This window comes from Crocodylus porosus, unplaced genomic scaffold (assembly GCF_001723895.1).
Source record: "Crocodylus porosus isolate Cpor-Errol unplaced genomic scaffold, CroPor_comp1, whole genome shotgun sequence".
NCBI lineage: Eukaryota > Metazoa > Chordata > Crocodylia > Crocodylidae > Crocodylus > Crocodylus porosus.
Window position 1 is genome coordinate 26,147,655 of NW_017728951.1, and position 22,396 is coordinate 26,170,050.

A 22,396-nucleotide genomic window follows, 5' to 3' on the forward strand; every position below is an offset into this window, starting at 1 on the left:
GTGGGAAAGACGGCTGAGAGAGAAGGGCGTCTCAATGAAGAAGCAAAAGGGCCTATGTGCCAGAGCCCGAAAACTTGGTTGTCCATCTGCTTCATTGGGACCACGTGGCATGCTGTGGGGGGGGCGCCGGAGGGGCCTCAGGAGATCCCTTCCAGCCTTGCTTTCCTATGATCCCGTAGCGTGTCCAGGCCCTGAGGGCAGCTCTGGACGGGTGCAGAGGAGAGAATTCACATTTATTTTTAGTGCTCTGTGCTGGGGTAATGGTGCGACAGCCTCTTAGTTTACAGTGTGATGGGGCATGTACAAAGGTGTGCTCATGTGTGATTTTGGGGGATTTTTCTTTCTGCTGGCATGTTGGGATTTTTTTTTTTTTTTACAGTTTTACAAACTGGGGATGTCAGTCATGTCCACTTCTCCTAGTTTTTGCTAGAGATCTTCTTGGTGCACATAGGCTAACTCTCATGCTTAAAATAGCATTTCCAAATGGAAGTTGTTAGCAATATAAGAAAATTAGGCTTATTATAAAAGTCCGTTCTCCAAGCAGCTAGCATAGTTTTCTTTCATTCTCATTCTTTCTTTCATTCTCGTGCTCTTTTTTTCTTTTGCTCGCTCACTCTCTCATATTACTAATTTTCTATCACCATAGAGCCTTCTGTACTTGACAAGATATAATTTCTAATGGACACACAAATCCAGTAAAATTTGAAGAAAAACCTTTTGGGCATTATTAATATAAAGAATAAAAACCATAAATTGATTTCATCCTCTGCTGGTTCATCCTTGCTGTAACAATAGTCGAGGTTTTTCAAAAGTATAGAAGCTTCAGTTCTGTGGAACATTGTTTGAAATGGCAAAAATTGCAGGAAAAGCCCTGAAATTATGGGATCTTTGTTCCCCTCCCTCTTCTCTAATTGTCTCTCATTCTGTGACTTTTCCACTGGCCCTGCTCTTCTGCTGCTGTGAACTATCAAACGCTAATATAGACGATGAAGGTATAAAAAATGGGATTTGACAAAGGCAGCCATGTTAATTTTGTTCCATTTGAAATGCAGGGAAAATATCATCTGCCAAATGGAAAAGGACAAAATCACTGGGGAAAGAAATGTTCTTTTCAAGCTTCTAAGAGCAGTGACAATGCAGGGAAATCACACTATAAAAAGTAGACAGTTCCCATTTCAAAATTTAGTATCCACTGTTTTATGCATGATTCATTGTGCACAAATGCTTTTTTGGAGTTCTAAGTGATCAAACGCAACATGGCAGGTCTTATTCGGTCTCTGCTGTATTGCACTCGGGGTTGTGTTTTGTTTCTTTCTTTCTTTCTTTTTTTTGGTTGAGCTACATGGCTGTTCTACTTGATCTTCAGTATAATTTTTGAATACATTCATACTTCCCTTATTTGCCTTTTTTAATGTCAAGCGTTGCACATAAGATGTTCTGCCGTTGCTATGCAACTGCTAAATCCAATATTTAATATTAATAAAAACTGAGTGGCATTAACATCAGTGAGAACAGTGGGCTAGCAAACTATGATTGTACAATATCCAAGCTGTAAAACTTGGCAGGGATTTCGGTGTGCTGTTGCATGCATGACAAGCTGTGGGGTATGCGTCATTGGCAGTTACTATTTTAAGAGTGGCGAGTTTGGAGGCGAGTCTCTAAGCTCCCTTGATCATAACAACAAAAAAAGTGAAAGGGACTGAGGTTGGTTGGCCGGGTGAGTCCGGTGGTCAGGCCAGGAATGGATGGTGATGGTTCGTCATCCATGAGTAATAGTGGAGGGGTCAGAACGGTAAACATGAGGGTCAAAACCCTGACTCTTCTATTTTTCTTCCCCCAGGTCAGGTGGGTGTGCCCTTCCCCATTGTTCCTGCCACTTCCTGAAGCCTGCACTGGCTTTCTTTGGAGGCAGTACTGCTTGCCTGCCTGACAAGGTGCAGTTTGATGAGATCTTTTATTTCTTCTTTCCCTTTCCCTCCCCCTCCTTGCCTCTGATCTTTCTCCTCACTCTCATCTGCATTTGACTGCGCCACTCTTGCCATTTTCCACTTTTGTTCCCCTCCTTAGCACTTGTGCTGGATATTAGCATTATATTTGATGCTAGATGTGCTGCCACAGATGGCATTGTAACTTGGCTGCGGTTTAGCCATTGAAGTAGCAGTAAATGGTAAAAGTGCTTCCAGGATCCTGCCTTGCACCTCAGATGTTGTCAATGCTTCTGCTGTTGCGCTGGAGCTGTTGCCAGCATCTGATGGGTAGAGCGGGGCCGCTCGAGGTCTCCATTTGCACTTTGCCCAGGTGGTGTCAAGGGAAGTCGTGACATCGGCCGAGACGTTACGCTTGGGGAGCGGGCAGCCTTATGGTTGCTTTCTGCCAGGGGATGCCATCAGTTTGAATTTGACCCTGAAATGCATTCAGGTGGTTGTTAAATCCTCCAGCCAGGTTCGGTAGCTCCGCAGTCATGTTTCACCGTCTCGCGGAAGTGATCATCGTCTCTTACTGCTGTGTTTGAAAGGTCCGCACACACAAACCGGCCAGCTAACTACGCTCAAGGTGCTTTATAATGAGCAGGTAAACCTGCTGGAACAAAGAAAAATATTCTGTCTTAATTTTTTCCCATTTACAGTCATCTTGGGTGTTGCTTACAGCACAAATGTTTCCAGGCACGATGGGGACTGAATTGCCAGCGTTGTTTTAGTATAGTCCACGCACTCGCAGTGTTCACTTCCTTCTAGTACTATGTACTTGGTGCTGCTAAGAGTTGCATTCATGACTTTCTGTTCTCGTATGGTGGCAGCAATGTAGGGGGGATGGTCTTCTTGTGCAGAGGCTAAAATTGGCCTGAAATCCCTGTTCTGCTCTTAAAAAAATAGGGCATAGAGCATTGCAGCCAAGTAAATCGGGCTCCCTGAAAACACAGAGCTGTGACGCTGACTGGAACATGAATTTCTCTCTCGAATGGGATAGGATTGCTGCAAACCCCGTCCTTTTTGAATCATCTTTGTCCCCAAGAAATCGGGAGACAGAATCAGTTTGTGGAGAAGCTGCCGGAGGGCTTGGCACCGTGGAAAATACATATTTTTGACACTGAACTTGGAGGCTTTAGTGAGAACAGGTTTGGTTTTTCTTTTTCTTTCTTTTTTTCTTTTTTTTTTTTTAAAAGAAAAGTGCCTGGAATTGCGCAGCGCATTGTGGAAGCTAAAACTTGCCTTTTTCTTATCATAATGATTTCTGTTAGTGCCCCCCCACTGCTCTTTATTGAGTCCAGTTGGCTGTGAAAGTGCAGGGGTTGAAGCAGACCCAAGATGCTGTTGTGATGTGCCGCAGTTCAGTCCTCAATTCACCGTACATCTTGGGAGTACTAGGAGAAAACACGTTCAGATCTGTTCTGGGAACAGATAAATATAGACCTGCTATTGTAAATATTCTGGCAGTGACGTTCTTAATCTAGAAAGCTAACAATTCTTTTCTTTGCTTTTAGGGTTTGAAAGTATTCTAGAAGGGCTGTTTGGACCTGGATTATTAAAAGATCTCAGTTTGTTTAAAGGTATTCAATCTCTATTTTTGTGTCTTGTTCTGCATTTCTAATGACAGAAGCAACCCCAGCTCTGCCTCTAGAAAATGTGTGTTACCGTGGAGATTTATGCTTTTTTCCCCTCCCCCAGGCAGTGCTCACAGTTAGTTTCATATTGGCTAAAATTACTAATGAGTGTGCGTTCATCTTTATGTAGCTGGCAGTGGATTTGGTGTTGCTTGGGGAAAAAAAAATCAAAACCCCCCCAGTTTCGTTGTGTGTAGACCAAATGTGGGTAGTTTAGTAATCTGGGATTTAGAAATATGGCCGAAATCACACCTGCATCTGCAGAATCTAGACAAGAATGTTGTGAAACAGGTATTTAAAGTGGTGTTTCTCTCTGGCACCAGTTATGTCGTGTTTTATGAATATTAAGTAATTTGCTATTCCTCTGATTTACAGACTGTGAGCCCGAAGGTGTTTCTGATTGGTCTTTTGATGAAAATTGTCTTTTCTGCTGCCTGAGAAGAGAAAAAGTGAAGGTAATAATGCAGCTGTGTCAAGCTAGTAGTTGTGGAGTGTGTTTTTGCTTCTCCTAGTGATCTAGGTGTATAGTTAGAGGAAGATTTGCAACTCCCCCTCCACTCCCTCCCTGCCCAGTTACACTGGGGGAGCCCTCATGCATGTTCCTGCCCACTGCGTGTTGTCTTCTCTGTAACTTCCCTGCGTGTGCGGTGTGCAGTGCTGTGGGGTTTTGATGTTCGTGTGTGCGAGCCCTTCTCGGTCTGTCGGAGAGGACGTGTAGGGAAGAAGGGCGTGGGTTGCCCGGCCCTTTGGAGGGGAGGTTGAAGGGTGGCGTGAGCAAGTGACTGCCTTAACCTGCAAGATAGCAACGCAGACCAGGGTGACTGCAGGCCACGGCAGACCATCTTGTTGGCCATGTCTCTGTAACAAGAGATTTGTCTGCGAAGCAGGTTGTTTTTTTTTTGTTTTTTTTTTTACTGTGTTTCTGACCAGGTCCTGGCCTGCATGTGGACTAACCGTCTGTGTCCACGCAGGGTGCTGGCAAGCCTTTTGTAAGCACGTTGTAGCCATGCTTGCAGCGTGGCTCAGCCTGCAGTTGCTGCTCGAGCCATGTGTACACACACGGTTACTCTGTTGTGTAGGCAGGAAAGCTCATCTGTCAGTGAAACCTAGTTAGCTGGTCCTCCCTGCTCCCACTCCTTCCTGTGCGAAGCAACTGTGTACTGTAATACACCGTGTGGGCTGGCAACAGGTTCCCCCCAGCACTTCTTGAGTGTTTGTAAAACCCTTTCCTCTGCAACAGCTATTGCTCAGGACAGTGTGGCTTGTGCTAAAAGGAAATGCTGCGCTGTTTTTTGCTGTTGGCTCCTGTCTGCCAGTAGCCTGGGTGCTCACTACATATTGAGCTCCCATTTATTTTTGTAAAAGCTTTTTACTGAGGCTCTCGGAGGAAAAAAGCATTGATTCTGAACGGATTTCAGAGAAAGGCACTTTGTTTTCCGGTCAGAGACCCCGGCCAGCACAATGAGCTCTGAGACTCGTTTGTGTGTTTAGAGTAACACTGTACAACTGTGGGCACTGGTGTCATCTCCTGAAAAAAAAACTTCATGAAAAAAAATCCTCCTTGCTGCAGTTCCATTGAAGCCAGTGGATTTTACACCAGGAAAGGTGCTTGTCCCTGTGGTCGGGAGCTGGTGAAAGGCTAGGAGAGTCCACTGAGCTTTGGGGTGTTGAAGCCGCTGAGCTGAGCATATTTGCACATTGGAGAGAGGCTGGTGAAATTTGGGTTGGCTGTAAGCAAACAGTGCTGCAGAAGTGAAGGTTGAAAAGGTCTCGGATTGCTAGGCGAAGGTTAAATTCAAGCCTGCAATATGGTGTTCAGATTGGGGACAATCCTCTGCTTCCTTTCAGGCTGTAAACAGCCATTTGTTGAAAGCTTGGATTTCCCTGCTGTGTTGTGAACACACCATGCTGGGTTTTGGTTTTGGGGGTTTTTTCCCCCTGGTATCCACACCTTCCCAGCTGCGCAGAGTGCTTGGTGGCTGTGTAAAGCAGCATGATGGAGCTCTTCAAGTGCTGAAGTTAACGTGCCTCAAAGGTTAGCTCTCTGTGGGGCATTGCTGTACCCATTATGCTGCAGGGTGTGTTTAAGCAGGTGAGGGAAGCATGTAAACAAGGCCGGGCCTGGGCTCGGGGGGGGGGGGGGGTGCTCTGGTCCAGTTGGTCACAGCCGGTTTTTAGAGACGGGAACAGAGTCATGGTGCAAACAAAAGGGGTTCGAACGCTGCAGGGACTCAAGGCTGCAAAGCGTGGGCGGGCGGAGAGTGAAGTTGAGTCTGGCTGGCATGGCAGAGAGAGAGTTAACGGGGCTGAGTGGAGTGTCACTCGAGTGCTTTTTTTCCTCTCCTTCCCGTGGAGTCTGTAGCGTTTCCAACCACGGCTGGCGTTCTTAGCGCGTGCTCCTTGCAAGGCGTTCTGCGGTGCAGTTACTGCTACGTAGTGGATTTGTTCAAGTAAAATCTCCCTGGAGATGAAATGGGCACGGTTTCCCCCAGGGCAGTGCATATACCTGCAGCTAACAGCCTTTGGCTGAATTGCAGATCGCAAGAACTGCCTTTTAAATTCCCTCCTTGCAGCAAAGTTGTGGAACTGCGTCTTCATCTGCTCCTTTTTAGGGCGCTCCAGGCTGCCATCTCTGTGACTGCTGTCACTCTTCCGTGCCCTCTTAGGGAAGTGGGATTTCGGCTGGCCCCAGTGCTGTGTGATCTCAACTCCTTCCCCTTCCCCCAGCAGGTCTGTTTGCTCGGTTTAGCCGTATCCACTGGAAGGGAGCTTGGGACACTTGGTGCTAGTCCCAGAAGACTAGAGCAGTGTCATTGACATTGCAGCCTGGAGCACAATGGCTGTAGCCAGTTCTTCAGCCCTTTATGGGTCTGGTCTCTACCCCTCTCCTTTCCCAATCCACCTTTGATGAATTGTCATTGCCACCACTTTGGTCTGGGGAGCAGGTGGGGAAGCAAACTGGTGCCGTTATCTCCCACCAGCAGTGGAACAAAAGTAAAAACTAGCGCGTCTGTCTTCGTTGGCCCATAGCAGTCACTTAGCATCACTTAGCTTGATTGGGAGAGTCAAGGTCCAGGTGGTCCTGATCAGAGCTCTGTCAAGGCAGCGTCTGCCCCACTCTCTGCTCTGGGAGGTGCAGTCGGCCTCTTGCTTTCACAGACAATCAGATTCAATCGCATGCATTTTTAAAAGGAAAGAAAACCGTCTGCTTCCTAATTGAAGTATCCTACCAAGATTAATTTATTGGTAGCCATCCCTTTGAGTTGGAGGGTGGAGCACACTAAGCTAATGTGCCAATTATGTGATATTCAGAGGGGAATACCGTTCAAGTGCAGCCTAGCTTCGATACATTGGAGAAAGGGGCTGAGATGGTGAAATGTAAAAATGGGTGGTTATGAAATACTCAGCCAGAAAGGAGCAGGCTGCTGGGAAAGGTCTTGTAAACTTTGGGGGTGCTCACAACTTGCCGGACTTCATAGGGAAGCATCCGGTTTCTCTAGAGCATGTTAAAATGAAGTTATCATAGGGCCTTCCTTGCATCAGGCACTACAACATATGATAGAGGCACCAGCTTTAGTGATCAGGAGAGCAGTGTTATAAAGAACTACTGCCCCAGCCATATGCATGCACCCCACACATGCACACAGGAGAATATGTGCCTTCGCACCCCAGCCTTCTCATCCTCGTTGGAGTAAATGCACAGTATTATCATGTATAATCCATCTTGGCTAATTCTTACTTGACAATCTGAAGACTTTCTCAAAACCTAGTGTTCTGCCCCCACCACCTTCATCGCCCGGTTCTAGTAGAATGAGAGCGAGATTATTTCACAAGTCTTTTACTTCTAAGAACGTGCGCAGTGCAGTTTGCATTCAGACTTGCCGAACTGCTTATTCCACATCGATCACTTGTTTGCAAAAAATCAAAGTACCCTTTTTGAGGGCAGTATCCTTAATAACTGGGATCATGTTTGCTTACCTATGACTTAAAAATGTTTGATAATAAATTGTTGCAACACGACAGCACTGCTTGAAACTTTATTAAGAACATTTATTTAATATAAAATTAGATCATCTTGCTTTGCTGCTTTGGTTTTAATTGGAGTCTGACACCCAATTTGGGGCTGGATGCTTTTGAAGAAGATTGGAGTGAACTGAAGAGAGAGCACCCGAGCTGTGAGGAAGGGAAGCTTTGGAGAACAGGCCCTTGAAGAAAGCTTGAGCACTGAGCCTATGCGTTCTACAGCTACACAATGCAAGGAAATATATAAAAAAAAAAAAAAAAAAAAAGAAGAATTAATTATTCTCATTAGTGGGTGAGAGCAGAACAAGAAATGTAGGAAGCTAAAGTATACTTTAAATAAGTGGTGGAATATATACTATAAACGTAGCATGAAGGAGAAGAAGATGCTAAGGGAAGTTATCCCTTTGGCGGTGATAAGTGTAAAGGCCAGTCCTTGCTAGCTCCAGTAAAATGACCTTGATGCATGAAGGTGAATGAAATGGCAGCTCACTAGCAAGCCACACCAGCCTGGCAGATGCTTTCTAAAGCACTTATCTTATTCCAAATTGCCTGCCCATGAATGGTGGTCCCATCCCCTTCGCTTCAGGAATGATTTGGTCATCAGACTTTGTGGCTTTGAATGAACCTTGAGTCCTTGGTGGAAGAGCACACCTGAAGGCTGGTACTCCTAAAGCACTGCTGCTGTTGATCACATCAAAGCATTCACTCCCAGAAGAATTTAAATTAGCAAATGAAACATCTGCAGATGGGTCCGAATGCTGTTTTGATGCTCTAGATCTCTGATAGTTGTGGTGGATTTGTAGTGCATTTTAGCTGGTTTACTGCAATATACAGTGCCCTGCATGCTTCGGGGTTATTTCTGAATTTTAATTTTAATTTTAAAAATATCTCTGGCCCCTGAACTGTCAATTCTTATATTGCTTGATTGTGAAACAATCTGACATGGACAGATGAAAATCTGACAGAGTCGCTTGTGGTAGAACTGCCAGCTCAGGTCAGGAGAAATCCTAATAGTCCTGCATTAGAAAATAAGAAGAGCCAACCTGGGGCAGAGCAATGGTCCATCTAGCTCGGTGTCCTGTCTGCAGAGGGAGAGCGCTGAACTGGATAGCTCTCCAGTGTTCAATCCCCTCCCTGCCATGCACCTCGTGTTGTTTGAGAGATGCCAGAGGAAACCTCTTCAACTGTTCTGTTCAACAGCCGTTAAATAGATTGAGCTTCCACGAATTAATCCAGTCCCTTGCTGAACTTGGCTCTGCTCTCTGCCTCCACCACCTCCTGGGGTGATGAATTCTACGAGTTAACGACACGTTGCATAAAGAAGTACTTTTTATTTTTAGTTTGAAACTTGGTACCTACTTGTTTCAGTGGGTGCCCCCTTGTTCTGGTGTTCTGGGACTTGGTGAACAGCAGTTCTGTCTGCACTTGGTCCAGAAGAGGATTTTGCAGACCTCTGTCATATCTTCTCTCATTGTCTACATTAACACAAATTAATATGAACATCCCACACTTTTTGTTTAATTTTTAGTTTTGAATGCACTTAGTGCAAGATATTGAGTGTTCTTGGCCCAGTTAAGTCAGAGTGGTTTTGAATTTGGAAAACCATTTAATGTCATTCTGATGTAGTAAAGCACTGGAACTGGCTCCCTAGGCAAGTTGTTCGATCTTCTTCATTGGAAACTGGATTAGACAAAACAGCTGTCAGGGAAGGTGCAATTATTCTTGATCCTGCCACTGTTTAGAAAGATGGTCTAAATCTGGGGTTGGCAATCTCCAGTCCACAAAAGGATTGTATATGGCCCACAGAGTTGGGATGGTGGTAACATTTGGCAGCATTTGGTGGCACACTGTAGCCGCAATAGTCCAGGAACGACATGGAAAAGAAGGTTTAGTTGACCCGATAAAAGGTATTACCAAACTTCTACTTGAGACATGTTAGACCTGACCACTCCAACCTGAACTGAAGGGCATTTTGTGGGCTAAAGCTTGTCTAACATCTCTCCCAAATGTGTAGTTGATCCAACAAAAGATATCACCAAACAAACAGTGCTTTTCCCATTAATATTTTGGAATATTGAAGAGGTAGGACCAAAATGGACTTTGTATGTGCTGTGTTGTATGCTGTCACAAAGCGGATCTAACAGTGTAATTTTTTTTTCATACTGTTCCTGTTTCAAAACTTGTACTAACTTCCATTGCCAGGTAGTGACATCTTGTGATTTTAACTTTTGCTGGCAGAATTTAGGACTTGGGAAATTGAAAGGATGGGATAAAAATATTCCTGAATATGGCTACTAGGAAGAAGCTGGTGGAAAGGCAAGTGAACTGATCAGCTGTGCTAAATTTAAAATAAAAAAGTACATTTTGCTCTGAAACAGTCGCACCAAACCTATCCAGAGTTTATTAGGTCATCTCTTAAAGAGGCTGGAATAATGGTGGTTCTGTTAATTAAAAAGTAGGGAAATGAATAATTGAGCTGAGAAGGAATTTGTCTGACTTGATTTTTGTGGTCCTGAAAATGCAAGGGAATTCTGCAGAATGTCTGGTGGTGCATGAGGTTCAAGTTGGTGCTCATGTATACTGTGTTTTCCAATCCCAAAACTTACACATGGATCCATCCTGGAAAAAAATTTTCCTGAAACAGATCAAGGGGCCCTTTAATCAGAGGTTCATGGAAGGTCCCATGATCTCAGCATCTTCTGCACCATTCTTTGTCTCTGTAGAAAGCCTTTGTAGTCCCCTAGTAACTTGATGCTATCCAGAACAGGTTAGAAAAAGTTATTGTGGTTGTATTTAATGCCACACCTGTATTTGAATGATGTAAATTATAGTTGTTTTATGTCAGTGCACACTGCCACTGAACTGTATTTCTGAAGAGAGACCTGCTAGGCTCCATCACTCTTCTCATTTAATGGTATTTGATGTTCCTTAATTGCCTGAAGGAACGTGATCAGGAAAACTGAACTGTTCTGTTTTGGTGCACTTTCACTTTCCTGTAAATCAAATAATGGGCAAAATGTGGGATCACGCTGACAGGGATGAAGTCTTCTTCAGTTGTGAGTAGCTGGCTGGGACCACGGGTGAGTTGGAAATATGCCTTCCCCACCAGTCCTTGGGTTTGAGCCAGAGGATGCTAGGTAACTTGAGCAGGAGCTGCATGAGTGAACCTCTGTGTTTCATGCTGAAGAGTTTCCTCTTAAAGTGAAATGAAAAATCACCTGGTCTCCTCTGGAGCTAGGAACAGAAGTTACATATAAACCGGTATAAGTGATTTGAAACGAGTTCACATCTGTAACGCAACAGAAGTTCAGTGCACATAGACCACTATCCAAATGGCTGAAACCAGTTTAAGATAAACCTGGATGGACATAGTATCAGACTGAACTGATTTAGGTTAAATCGGTTTATTGCACTTCTGTCCCAGATCCCTTCCAGATTTAAGTTAACTCACAGTCCAACAGGGTCCACCAGATGCTTTGCACCTCCCCACTCACAGGGTGGGCTGGCTAGCTGGCCTAGGCTGTCTGCTCCAGCCCAGCAGGGAGGTGTGCTATAGTGGCCTCTGGCTTCTGGTGTCGACCACTGCAAACATGTTGCTGCATTTCCGGGGTCAAAAGTGAATGTCTGTTCACTTGCTTATCGGTTCAATCTCCGTAGCTTAGACTAACCTGTGAAGATTGAATCGATTCAGCCTCAGGCGTCTTGACTGTCTGTACTTGGCCTACATGTTTGCTGCGTAGGTACTGCAGTGAGAGGCACTATAGAAATGCTAAGACGAGATTCATTTCTGGTTTAATAGCATTTTTTGTGCAAACATTTTTCCATTTTTTTCTTCTTGGTTTTAAACACAAAAAGGTGATTGTTAGGCTGACTTTGCTTTATTGTAACCCCCGTGATTCTCAACCAGGGTGCTGTGGCACCCTGGGGTGCCACGAGATCCTTTTAAGGGTGTCGGGGGCTGCCACACGCTATCACTTAGCCCTGTTAAGTGCACAAACACATACATATGATTCATTGGATAAAACCAGGGATTTCATATCCATAATGTGAAAAGCATTCTGCCCTGCTGTCTTTCTGAGTTATTAGGAACAGAAGAATTGCTCTCTTGTTTTTTTTTTTATAGTCAAAAAACAAGTGAAAGTGAAGAGCCAGCTTTTTCCGAGGAGTGCCTGGAGTCTGAAAGGCTTGAGAGCCACTGTCTTAAACGCACTCTTGCTTGAAAGACTGTTGATCCTTCATAACCTGGGCTAACATTTTTCTCTACATGTTGTTGTTTTTTCTCACCCTTCCTCAAGCCTGCATTACGCTTTGTAATGTGCAGAGATAAAGCTTGCAAAAAGATAGTGCACATCTGTCGGTCTTTGTTTAAGAAGGTCTCACTGAAAAATAATTTTCATGTGGAGCGATATGTAGCAGGCTTATTTTTCCACATGGATTTTTGTTCATGGTGAAATTCTGGTCAACTTTTTCAGTTAAATGGGTGTGAAATCATTTTATTCTCACATATGTGTATGTAGTGCCAATAGTGTGCCAGGGGGTTTGCTGATATGGCTCTGTCGCAGTGTGATTACAGTTCGGACGCACTTTTTAGTGGGTGTGATCTAAAAGCGATTTATCTGCAAGTGAGCTAGTATCTTCTCTTGTGGAGGCTGACTGGTTTGGGTTATCTTCAGCTTGGACGAAATGCTCCCTGTGTAGCTCTGCTTCCTTCGGAGATCCTTATCAATGCGGTAGCGTACCTTCGTGGGAAACACCTAGGCCTACCTGCTCTTCTCCCCCTTCCCATTCCTTAAACCTTTGGCACACCCAGTTTCTCTGGTTTGTAGGTTTTGTAAGTCTGGAAAGTCATCTTTAATAGGAGAAAGTGCTGCATATGAATATAGAAACCTAAGGGCTCAACGTCTTCATGGCCAGAGTCCCCAGTATTTCACGTGCCATGAGACGTGATGTGTGGTCTGCTCTGCCTGGCCATCCGTTCTCTGGGCTGGTTGTTCAGGATGGCTCTGTTATGCCTCCCAGAGACAACACGTGCCACAGATGTGCTGAAACCCACTCTTTCCACATCCTCTGTGAATGAATGGGTTACAAGTTATGTGTAGCTGGTGTCTTCTGGCAGCGGGGGCCGTGCAGATGTTGAGAGAACCCCCCAAATGGCCTGGAGGGGAGCAGGGGCAAGCTGATCTGTGCCTGTACAACAAGAATTGTAATCCATGCGCACAAGAAGTAGATGTGTGGTCACAGGTGAGGTTATTTTCATAATGGAAGAGTAAAGTACAGGAACAATAAATTAGAACGAGTTTTACACTAGTGACGTTTTTTGTGCTGAAACATTCTGGAAATCAAACAGCTGCTTTCAGTCGTGTTGTGCAAGGACTTGAAAGAGCTTGTGGCTCTTCTGTTTGTTCCGATTATTGGTAATATTGTGAATCTACAAGACCTACTCCATTTAAAAGTTGCTATTGTGAGTCTTGACAGCCTGGCGTTGCACATACATAGTCATTCAGCGCTCGCTTTGCATGGACACAGTGCAGTATGAGGGGGCGAGGTGCGATTCTTTTCTGTGTTCTGTCCTCAGCAGCTCTTTCATAGAAAATTAAAAGTGCTCGGTGAGGACCATGTGTTCAAAAACCAGGTTCTTGGCCAGACACAAGGTGAAACATTCAGCTTTTTCTCCTTCCTACGCAGCTCACATTTTCTATAGTGCTGTTAAACTTGAAAGAGGACTAAAAAGTCTCTTTGGTTTTGCATTTAATATTTTAGCCTTGGTGGCACATCACATTTTGTGCTTTTATTTATTTGATACAGGTTTTGATGTAAACCTGAAGTATCAAGACAGTTCTACTGGCTGTTGTAAAACGTCCATTGTGTACATACTTTTTCATTTTATTTTTTTTATTAAGCGCTGCTAGCTGCATGTGATTAATTTATGCAGGGTGAGGAAGGGGGGAATAAGATCTTACAAACATGTCATTAAATATTTTTGCAGGAACACTTAGTCAGTCTGGATGAGCCAGCTTCGGAAGCTGGGCAAGAAGCTCTGCTTAGACAAGAACAAGCAAAAATCATTCGGTTCGAGAGGCAAGCGGAAGAGTTCCTCAATGCAGTCTTTTACAGAAAAGGTTGGTTTCGATGACCAGGCAGTGTCTCTACTCTGCCCTTTGCATGCAGCGCGGGTGTTGCAAAGATGAACTCTTGAGCTTTAGGCATATGTACAGTCTTTTCAAATGTTTGTAGCCCTCCGACTTTGAAAGGGGCAGTGGTTGGATCTCAAAGGATGCAGTCATTTGCCCCAGATCAGGTGTGTGTGAGGGGGGAGAGGGGGCACCACCTCTGCTCTCAGAGAAACACTTGGGTTTTTGCAGTGTTCAAGACATGCCCAGAGGAGACATCCCTCTGAGCCACTGCTGGTAGAGTGGGGCATTCAGAAGCATAGGAGAGGAGTAGAAGAAATACTAGTTTGGGGGTCCATTCCCATGCAGATTGCTTCTCCTGAGGGCAGCGTTGTTAAACAGTAGTTCTCTGACTGCAGCTGCTGGTGACTTCCCGGTTCTTAGAACCGTGCATTTCGGGTGTCAGTATGATCAGTGGAATCAGAGCTGAAAAATCAGTGCAGTGAAACATCTGGAGGGCGACAGCAGCAGCCCAGCACCGGAGAACCCTGCATAGCTTGCAGTTGGAGGCGCGCAGGGTTTGCCGTCTTCCTTAGACCTGACGCTCACTCCAGTGCCCTCTGCCAACGGGGGAAACGGGATTCTATAGGTTGCCTCCAAACATGCCTCAGATAGAAGTGCATTGTACTTATCAGCATAACCCATATGGGAAGAAATCTGCTAAGTCTATCATTCCAGCCTGGCTGTGGGGGGCGGGGCAGTGTAAGGCCTTCACTTTACAAATTAGAAATTGCTGTAGCCAAGCCTTCTCCTGTCCTTCCAGTGACCAAAATACTTAAAGGTGTTTTACATAGATAACAGTATTTTAGCACATCCTTTATGACTAAAGATGAATAAAGATGAATTATATATGATGATGTATTGCATAAGATACACAAGCGTGTAGGGTGGTATGAGGGATAGTTATTGCATTACTATAGTTCCAGTTGAGATAATATTTTCATCCCGGCTGCCCCCTTTTCCTCCCCCTTTTCAGCAGTTTTCTGTTTCCTTTAAAGGTAAAAATTGCCTTTTGGGTTTAAATTTCTCATGTTCCTTCTCAATCCAGAACGGATTTGTGTAGGGGGGTAAAAGCGTGTGCAGAACATATGCTTTAACCCCTTCTGCATTAGCACAGTTGGAATTAATTCAGTTAACCATATAGCAATGAAAGCTGATTTCTTTTCATCATTTACATTTTTGAAAGGTCCATTACTTTGGTGTAAGTATCATTGAATTGAAAGCTTCCACATGGCTTGTATGAAGGGCTGTATGAGGAATAAACCTCCTCCTAATTTTGGGAAAAGGCTTAGTGAACACAAATCAAGTATTAGCAAATGAAAAGTGTGCTGTGACTTTGCAAGGCACCTTTTTAAATAGATGCAAGACCCTGGAGTGTGGACATCCAAATAGACTGGTTAAGCAACAATCATTTAAACTAATTTCCTTTACATAGGGCTTAGTTTTCCTCCACAGCTAAGCTATGCTTGGCTCATGGTTAGGGGTTAGGCCTGGAAACTCACCAGAAAGTCTGTTGTGGTTCCCTGTGTTGCTCTGCCAAGCCTTTGCTGCAGCTGGATTAATTGAGCAGCTGGTTTAATTGATGCCACTGCCATAGGATCACAAGGGACCTCCACACCCCCGGAGAGTGGGAATGGCAGAGCTGCGAGACTCTTGGCCAGGACGGTGCTAGACAGCTGATGCTGACTCGGCTCCATTTAAACCAGTCGGAGGAGTTTGCCTCTGGAAACAGACTTTGCCCCCAGTAACCTGGAGCCTTGGCACAATGGAGGATCCAGCCCATCCTCCGACTGTCTGTGATGGCATGCATCTTCATTTCTGTGGTGGGAGGCCGCACAGCTCGAAACAAGTAACGGCATAGTTTCCATACAGGTGCAGTAAGTTAATCCCACATATTTCCCCCAGCTGTCTGTCTGTAGCAGCCAGACTGGAGTGCTTTATCAAATATTCATGAAAACTCCAATAAAAATAGAATATTTTTTTGTCCCATGGTCCTCAGTTGTCAGTTCTTTTTATCCTGTGCCAGGACAGTCCCTCCTCCTATTGATTTAATGAAAACCAGACTAGTTTTTTCTTATTACTTTAAAACCTTTTCATTAAAAATAAAGCAGATGGAATGAGGGTATTAGGGTTTCACAGCTCACATGATTTGCTTTAGACCATTTATATAGAGTTGATAAATATCTGTAAAATGTTTCAATTCTAATTATTAGGTAGTTGAAGCCAAACGAAATGCCTGGTTGGCTTTAAGAGACACTGCCAGGGTACGTTATTCCTAAACATTTAATAATTGTTTGCAAAAATGCTCTGAATGGATCATAGCATTTACGTAGCATCTGCATTTTATTTGTTAGCTAGGTTTTTTTCAGGGCAGACATGAACAAATAGCTGAGTCTAATTCCCCATCACGAGTTAGTAAGATTATTTTGAGCCACTTCACCTATGAATCATAGAGAAGCAGGGCTGGGAGGGACCTCCAGAGGTCATCTAGTCCAGCCCCTGCCCGAGGCAGGATCAGCCCTGTCTAAACTGTCCCTGACTAATCTATTGTCCAACCTACAGTCAGCCCTGACAGCACATCAAACCTGCCACAGGGAAAGCAGGGGGACCGTGGTGGGCAATGTCCTGCTGCTCCAAAGGTCATTAAGAAATGCTTGAGCGATCCCAAGAGAAGGGCCCCCACTACAGAGGAAGGAAGCCCCCCAAGTCTGTACCAGTTTGACCATGGGATAAAATCCCTTCCTGACCCCAAATGCAGCATCAGTCTGAGCCTGAGCGTGGGGGCAAGACCCTCCGGGGCTGAGTCCCAGCAGGAGCATTGGTACAGCCCAGTCCCCATCCCCATCCCCAGCCTGGGCTGCAGCCAGTGCCCAGTGCCCACAAGCATGGGAAATACCCATAGACGAAGATGGGCATAACTATGCCTAGGTCACCCCTGGCTACAGGCTGCCCAGCCTCTTCTCGAACCCCTCCAGTGGTGGAGAGTCCACATCTTCCCTGGCGTCTCTCCCAGAGGCTCCCTGCTCCAGCAGCGAGGAGGTGTTTCCTGGTCTCCAACCTAAACCTGCTTTGTTGTAGCTTCAGGCCTTTGGTCTGCGTCCTCCTCGCTGCAGCAGGAGTGAAGGGGTGCTCTCCTCCCTTTTCTGGATGGCAGCCCTGCAAGTACTGCAGACTATTCTCATGTCCCCTCTTAAGCACCGTTTCCAGAAGCTGAGCATGCCCAGCTCTGTCAGCCTCTCGTAGGACGCCTTCCAAGTCCATTATGATTTTTTGTTGCCTGTCTCTGGACTTTCTCTAAATTCTCCACATCCTTCTTAAAACGTGACTGGAGAGCGAGGGGCTCCATAGCTCCAAGGGCAGCTTTAGCTTTTTTTTGACACATTTGACTTCTTTCCCATTATCCATTGAGGAGATGAATCCCAACCACTGCTAGTGTCACAAGTCTGCCATGGGGGCTCCAAGAGCTTTGGTCTTTGGCCCTTTCCTGCACACCCTTCAGCGGGCTGTCTGGGAAGATTTGAGAAGCAGGGAGGGGCTCTAACCCCAGCTGAGAAGAGCCTCTATGGCTGCTCTGTTACAGGCCTCACTGGGCCTTGTTTATATAAAATAGACCTACACTTTCAGGAGATGCATGAAGGTTTGCTATCTTATTTGGACCAACTTCCAGTTTGGGAATACAGAAGGTATTACCAAACTTATTTCCTCCGCTACTAGGGCTGCAGCAGTACTATAATGACACTAAAATTTTAGGTTCCTCTTAGCCTGTGGGTAAACTCTTGGTATGACCTGCACTCAGCAGTAGCAAACTGCCACTTCAGCGGAGGGCAGGCGCAGTGTATGGAAATGCATCAGACCTTTACATCCTCCATGGAGGAGTTTATGCTGTTGTAGCTGTGTAAGATTACCAGCTGCAGCAGTGTAATGCCTTTGACTTGCACAAATGAACCTCACAGGGAAGAAGGTGGTGGTAGCATCTCTTTGTTTATTTAAGGTTAGGTTGGGGTTTTCTTTAGGCACCCCCTTAGAGAAGCAGAGGACACGGGGCTGCTTGTGTCTTCATGTGCAAGCTCTCGCTCCCCAGATGTCTGTGGCACTTCAGAGGCACATATGAAGACCCTCTCTTGCTCCAGGAATCTAATGTAATTCAGTGTGCAAGATGACACAAGGTAATGGGAGGAGCAAGTCTTTCAAACGGGCATGCCTTAAAATGTGCTGTGCATCATATTATCCACCTGCCCTTTTGATCTGGGAGCCCCAACACATTGGAACCTAGGAAGATCACTAAAACAGGTTGCAGATATTAAGGGTGAAGCTCAGTCCTCCCGGTGACTACTTGTTCCCTGGCCAGATTAAGTGTAGGAAGGGGTCTGAGCAAAATGGGTTTGTATTGCAGTGGTCCCCAGGCACCCCAGTCAGAATTAGGGCCCTTTTGTTAAAAGGTGTGAGGCTGTAAGATAGGGTATGGCTTCACCCATGTATCATGGCAGCTATCTGGGGAGAGTTCTGGCTCAGGTAAGTTCCTCCATTGCTTTCAGGGAAATTTGCTGGGTTTTGGGAGTGATTTCTGCTCAAGATGGTTATTAAGCACCTTGGGGGTCTGATTCCCCTCACTCCTCAACCTTGCCAGGGGGCCAGTGCGATTGATGAACCATGTTTAGGAAATGCAACCTGGTGTCAGTCGCGTAGGAAGTTGTCATTCCGAGGGATTCTGGTAAAAATAGTAACCCGTTTGTCATGCAGGTATCCTGAGAATAATGCTCGATTTATTTTGCACCCTTGTGAAAGTGAAATCCAGTGTTTTGATTTGAAAGCTGTTTTTTCCTTGTAAAGTTTTTTTTCTCCCCCCTAAAATCCAATCTCTGCTGTTTCCAGACAGTCCTAGGGTCTCTGACCCCAATATTCCCCTAGTGGCCCGTGAGATCATGCAGCGAATGATCCGGCAGTTTGCTGCTGAATATACCTCAAAAACTAGCTCTACTCAGGACTCCAGCCAGCCCAATAGCACAAAGAACCAAAGCCTGCTGAAAGCATCTCTGGTCGCCTCCTCTCCCACGGCTGCAACTGCTCAGAACCCCGTGCTCAGCAAACTTCTCATGGCTGACCAAGACTCGCCTCTGGACCTTACTGTCAGGAAGTCTCAGTCAGAACCTAGCGAACAAGGTAGGAGCACAACCACAGCATTGCGCACCTGGTTGCAATGCGATGGAAGCCAGGCTGTCGCCCGGGAGCAGAGAGCTAGATGTGGGAAGTGTGGAGGAAATGCAGAATGGCAAATGCGTGGCGTGTAAGGGAGCGACAGAGGAGGCGTAGTGAAGGAGGGAGGCGGAAGGAGCAGAAAAGCCTGTGTGTCCAGTTCGGGAAGAGGTGGGGGGCAAGAGGGTGCACTCCTGACTAGCTGGGAGGTGAGTGTGCTGGTAAGATGGCGAGCTCCCGTCCACCCGCATACATGTGTATGGTGGTGCATGCACATGGTGCATTTACGTGCTTGCTGTTATGGCAGGATCTGATCCTTGGGGAGATTTATTGGCAACGTTGCCCTGTCTTGCTCTGACAGAACAATGGTTCTGAGGCCTGTGTTTTGTCTCAGCGTTTTTTAAAACGCTAGTTATTTGATGGCAAATTGCTCAGCAAAGACTGAGAGAGAGAGCCCTGGAATTACACAATGGTTTCCTTGTTTGTATATTTCGTAGAAATTTCTTTCTCACACGTTAAAAATTGCCACGCTCTGCAGAGCACGCAGTAAAGTGCTGCTGAGCTCGTGTCAAATGGAAAACCTTGCTTTCCATCAACTGCTTTTAAAGAAGCAGATTCAGGGAGTAGCATTGTGGCAGCTGAGCATGTTGTTTTTCTTCCCTGAAACTGTTTTGCACAGAGGGGATCATCAGCGTGGTTGAATTCTGAGGGGCTTTTAACAGGCTGATATATAGTTGAGAGTTAACCCTTTGCCCTTTGTGAGAATCTGTTGTTAAAAGGCGTCTGAAACAATCGCAGCAGAAATAGGAAAGGCTCCTGCACCCCTGAGTGGGAAATCATTGTCTTCCATGCATGCACCTACTAAAAAGGATTATGTTTGAAAGCTTGGTGCTATTTTTATGTTTAACTAATGATGTGTATTTCAAGCATCTCTTATTCTGTTTAATCCTTGGTGGTGGAGGTACGTTTATGGAGGTTTTGGTAAGGAAGTTAACAAGAATTTGCTGCATGGAAACAGCCCCGTGGACACATGCCAGTAATGTCCCCGGCTGCCTCCTTCAGAAGCTAAACTGGATGCCACAGGCAGCCACTGTAGTGAAAGTTGTGGTGTCGACACCCTGTCCGTACCTCCAGGAGGTGTGGGCTGAGAAGACGGCGAGGTTAGAGGTTGTCGTGCAGCCAAGAGGAGTGGATTCCTGGTTGGGACTTGATACGGGAATCTCATTCCCATGCATGGATTTTTTTAACCAAATTTTAAGGCAAATTATTGACCTTTTCAGATCGTTACAAAGTCTTTCCCCCCACGAAGATTTTTAGAGGGTCTTTTTTTGTTTTCTATCCTTTTTAATGATGAAAATGTTTGCTCAAAACCCATGTGTGTATCAACAGCTTGTTCAGGACCTGGATTCATTGCTTTTGGCCTGTGCACTTGACCTGACAAGACATGGAAAACCTTTATCCATGCTCATAACACTCTCTTACCTAGTCTGTGCATGTGCTAATTCCATAAGAGAGACAAGGATTTTTTGGGGTGATATCTCTTATTGGACTAAGAATATAGTTGGGATAAAGTTAGACAAGCTTTCAACTGCTAAGCTTTCTGCTTCAGGTCATCACACTCTAACACTGCTAATTCCATAATTACTTATACAATAATGTGATTAGTCCATGTAATTACGCTTTACAGTTTACATTAATACTTGACAAATAATGAATGTGGCAGGCCCTCCCCCCCATGAACCCGGTCTTAATGACGTGTTTAACAGGCTCTCTCGGAGCTGTTGCAGTGGTGCCATTTCAGTGTGTACCTTTGTACATCTCCCCTGGGGACGAGGAAGAGGAGCACTTGACAGCATCCTTGCTTGCTCTCAAAGGCTCCCACGTCATGGTAATCCTCCTTGTAGAGGAAAGATGAATGTGGCTTCCTTCAGCATTAGTAGTCAGTGCTGCTTAGTGTCTTTTCCTGAGAAGCAAGCACTGCCCTGAAGAGTTACTTGTCTCTTCAGCCATGCCCAGGTGAGAACTAGAAGACCCTGCTTACTTGTGTTTGGACTGTAATGCTTTTACAAGCGGAGGGGGTGGGACACCCTGCCCTGCAAGGCTGGTTTCAGCTTAATTTTTCTTGTTTTCCATATGCCATGTGAGAAGTTTGAGCAATGTGAGACCATCTCTGCATTCTTCATGTATTGCTCATGGACCTAAGAGTTGATGCTTACTCGAGCTATAGGTAGTTGGGCAAGTAGCTCTGGTAAGTCTCTCATCACCTGGTCCACAAGCCTCGCTTTTCAGGCTGGCAGTCCTTTCGGAGAACCGAGCTGCTTTTAAAGAAGGCCGCTCGTGTTAAAGATGGCTGTAGTCCTGCTGTTTCCGGCAGGATGGAGGCCCGGCTTTGCTAAGCCAAGATGACCTGCTCCACTCGGGGTGGTCTGGAAACCAGCAGAAACTCCAAGGTGTAAGTAAGTGTGTATGTGAAGTGGAGCGATAGAAGGGGGCTGATTGCAGGGACAGGGGAATGTGGAGAATTTGGTAAAAGAAATTGGAGAAAAGCTTCCTTAATGCTAGAGCAGCAAGGCAGAGGGACAGTCTTCCCCGGGAAACTGTGGCGTCTGCTTCACTGGAGGGGTTGAAGAGGAGCCTGGGGGAGACAGGACAGAGTAGCACTGGTGCAGGCGTCCTTGAGGTTCTTTCCAGCCCTGTGACTGTGTGCTTCCAGGGACGTGGAGGATAAGGAGAGTGAAGTCCCTGGGACATTTCATGGGGGCTGGGGGGAGAGTGGTACAGGTGCTTTCCCAGCTGGCGGGCAGAGGCCTGTGTTCCTGGCTGACACCGGAGACTGAATTTCCACCATTCACACCCCTCCACAGACTCAGAAATGAAGCAGGTCTCAAAGCAATGAATTCCATGCCCAGACTCAGGATTTGTTTTTTTTCTAAATCTAGTAGCTGATCCTATGGGTTAGCGTTGCTGTTGCCTGGGTCTCAGTCCTGAACTGTTAACCTCCCCTGGTGTCGTCTTCCTGGGCTTCTGATCCGCAACGTCTTTGGGGTGTGAACAGAAAAGCAGCTGTACCAGTTAGTCCCCAAAGGTGGTTTCACCTGTGAGGAATCGCAGCTGCTCCTGCTCCTTCCTGCGCTCAAGTGATCCTTTTCTCTCCACAGACGGAGTGCTTGATCTGTCCACCAAGAAGAGCCCTTGTGCCGGCAGCACCTCCCTGAGCCATTCCCCAGGCTGCTCCACTACTCCAGGGAATGGGTAAGGGAAAGCAGTGTTTGAATAATTCATTTGAGGGGATTTAGCACAAATGTGTACCTTTTGCATCCCGGTAGCTCACACTGACTGATCTTTGTTTAACCCTTTGGAGTAATGAGCATTTTAATTTGGGCCTTTGCCCTCCTCCCCACCCCCAACC

General features: G+C 45.7%; 1 protein-coding gene across 1 annotated transcript in view; it reads left to right on the forward strand.

The window, feature by feature from the left end:
• Window positions 1–1,433: 1,433 nt before the first annotated feature.
• Window positions 1,434–22,396, forward strand: part of LCOR (ligand dependent nuclear receptor corepressor) — a 27,403-nt gene continuing 6,440 nt past the window's right edge. Inside the window, exons 1-6 of the mRNA XM_019555737.1 lie at window positions 1,434–1,934; window positions 3,482–3,547; window positions 3,977–4,056; window positions 13,611–13,743; window positions 18,667–18,954; window positions 22,146–22,239. Of these exons, the coding sequence (XP_019411282.1) occupies window positions 18,717–18,954; window positions 22,146–22,239 (332 nt within the window). The 5' untranslated portion in view covers window positions 1,434–1,934; window positions 3,482–3,547; window positions 3,977–4,056; window positions 13,611–13,743; window positions 18,667–18,716. The remainder of the gene's footprint in view (window positions 1,935–3,481; window positions 3,548–3,976; window positions 4,057–13,610; window positions 13,744–18,666; window positions 18,955–22,145; window positions 22,240–22,396) is intronic.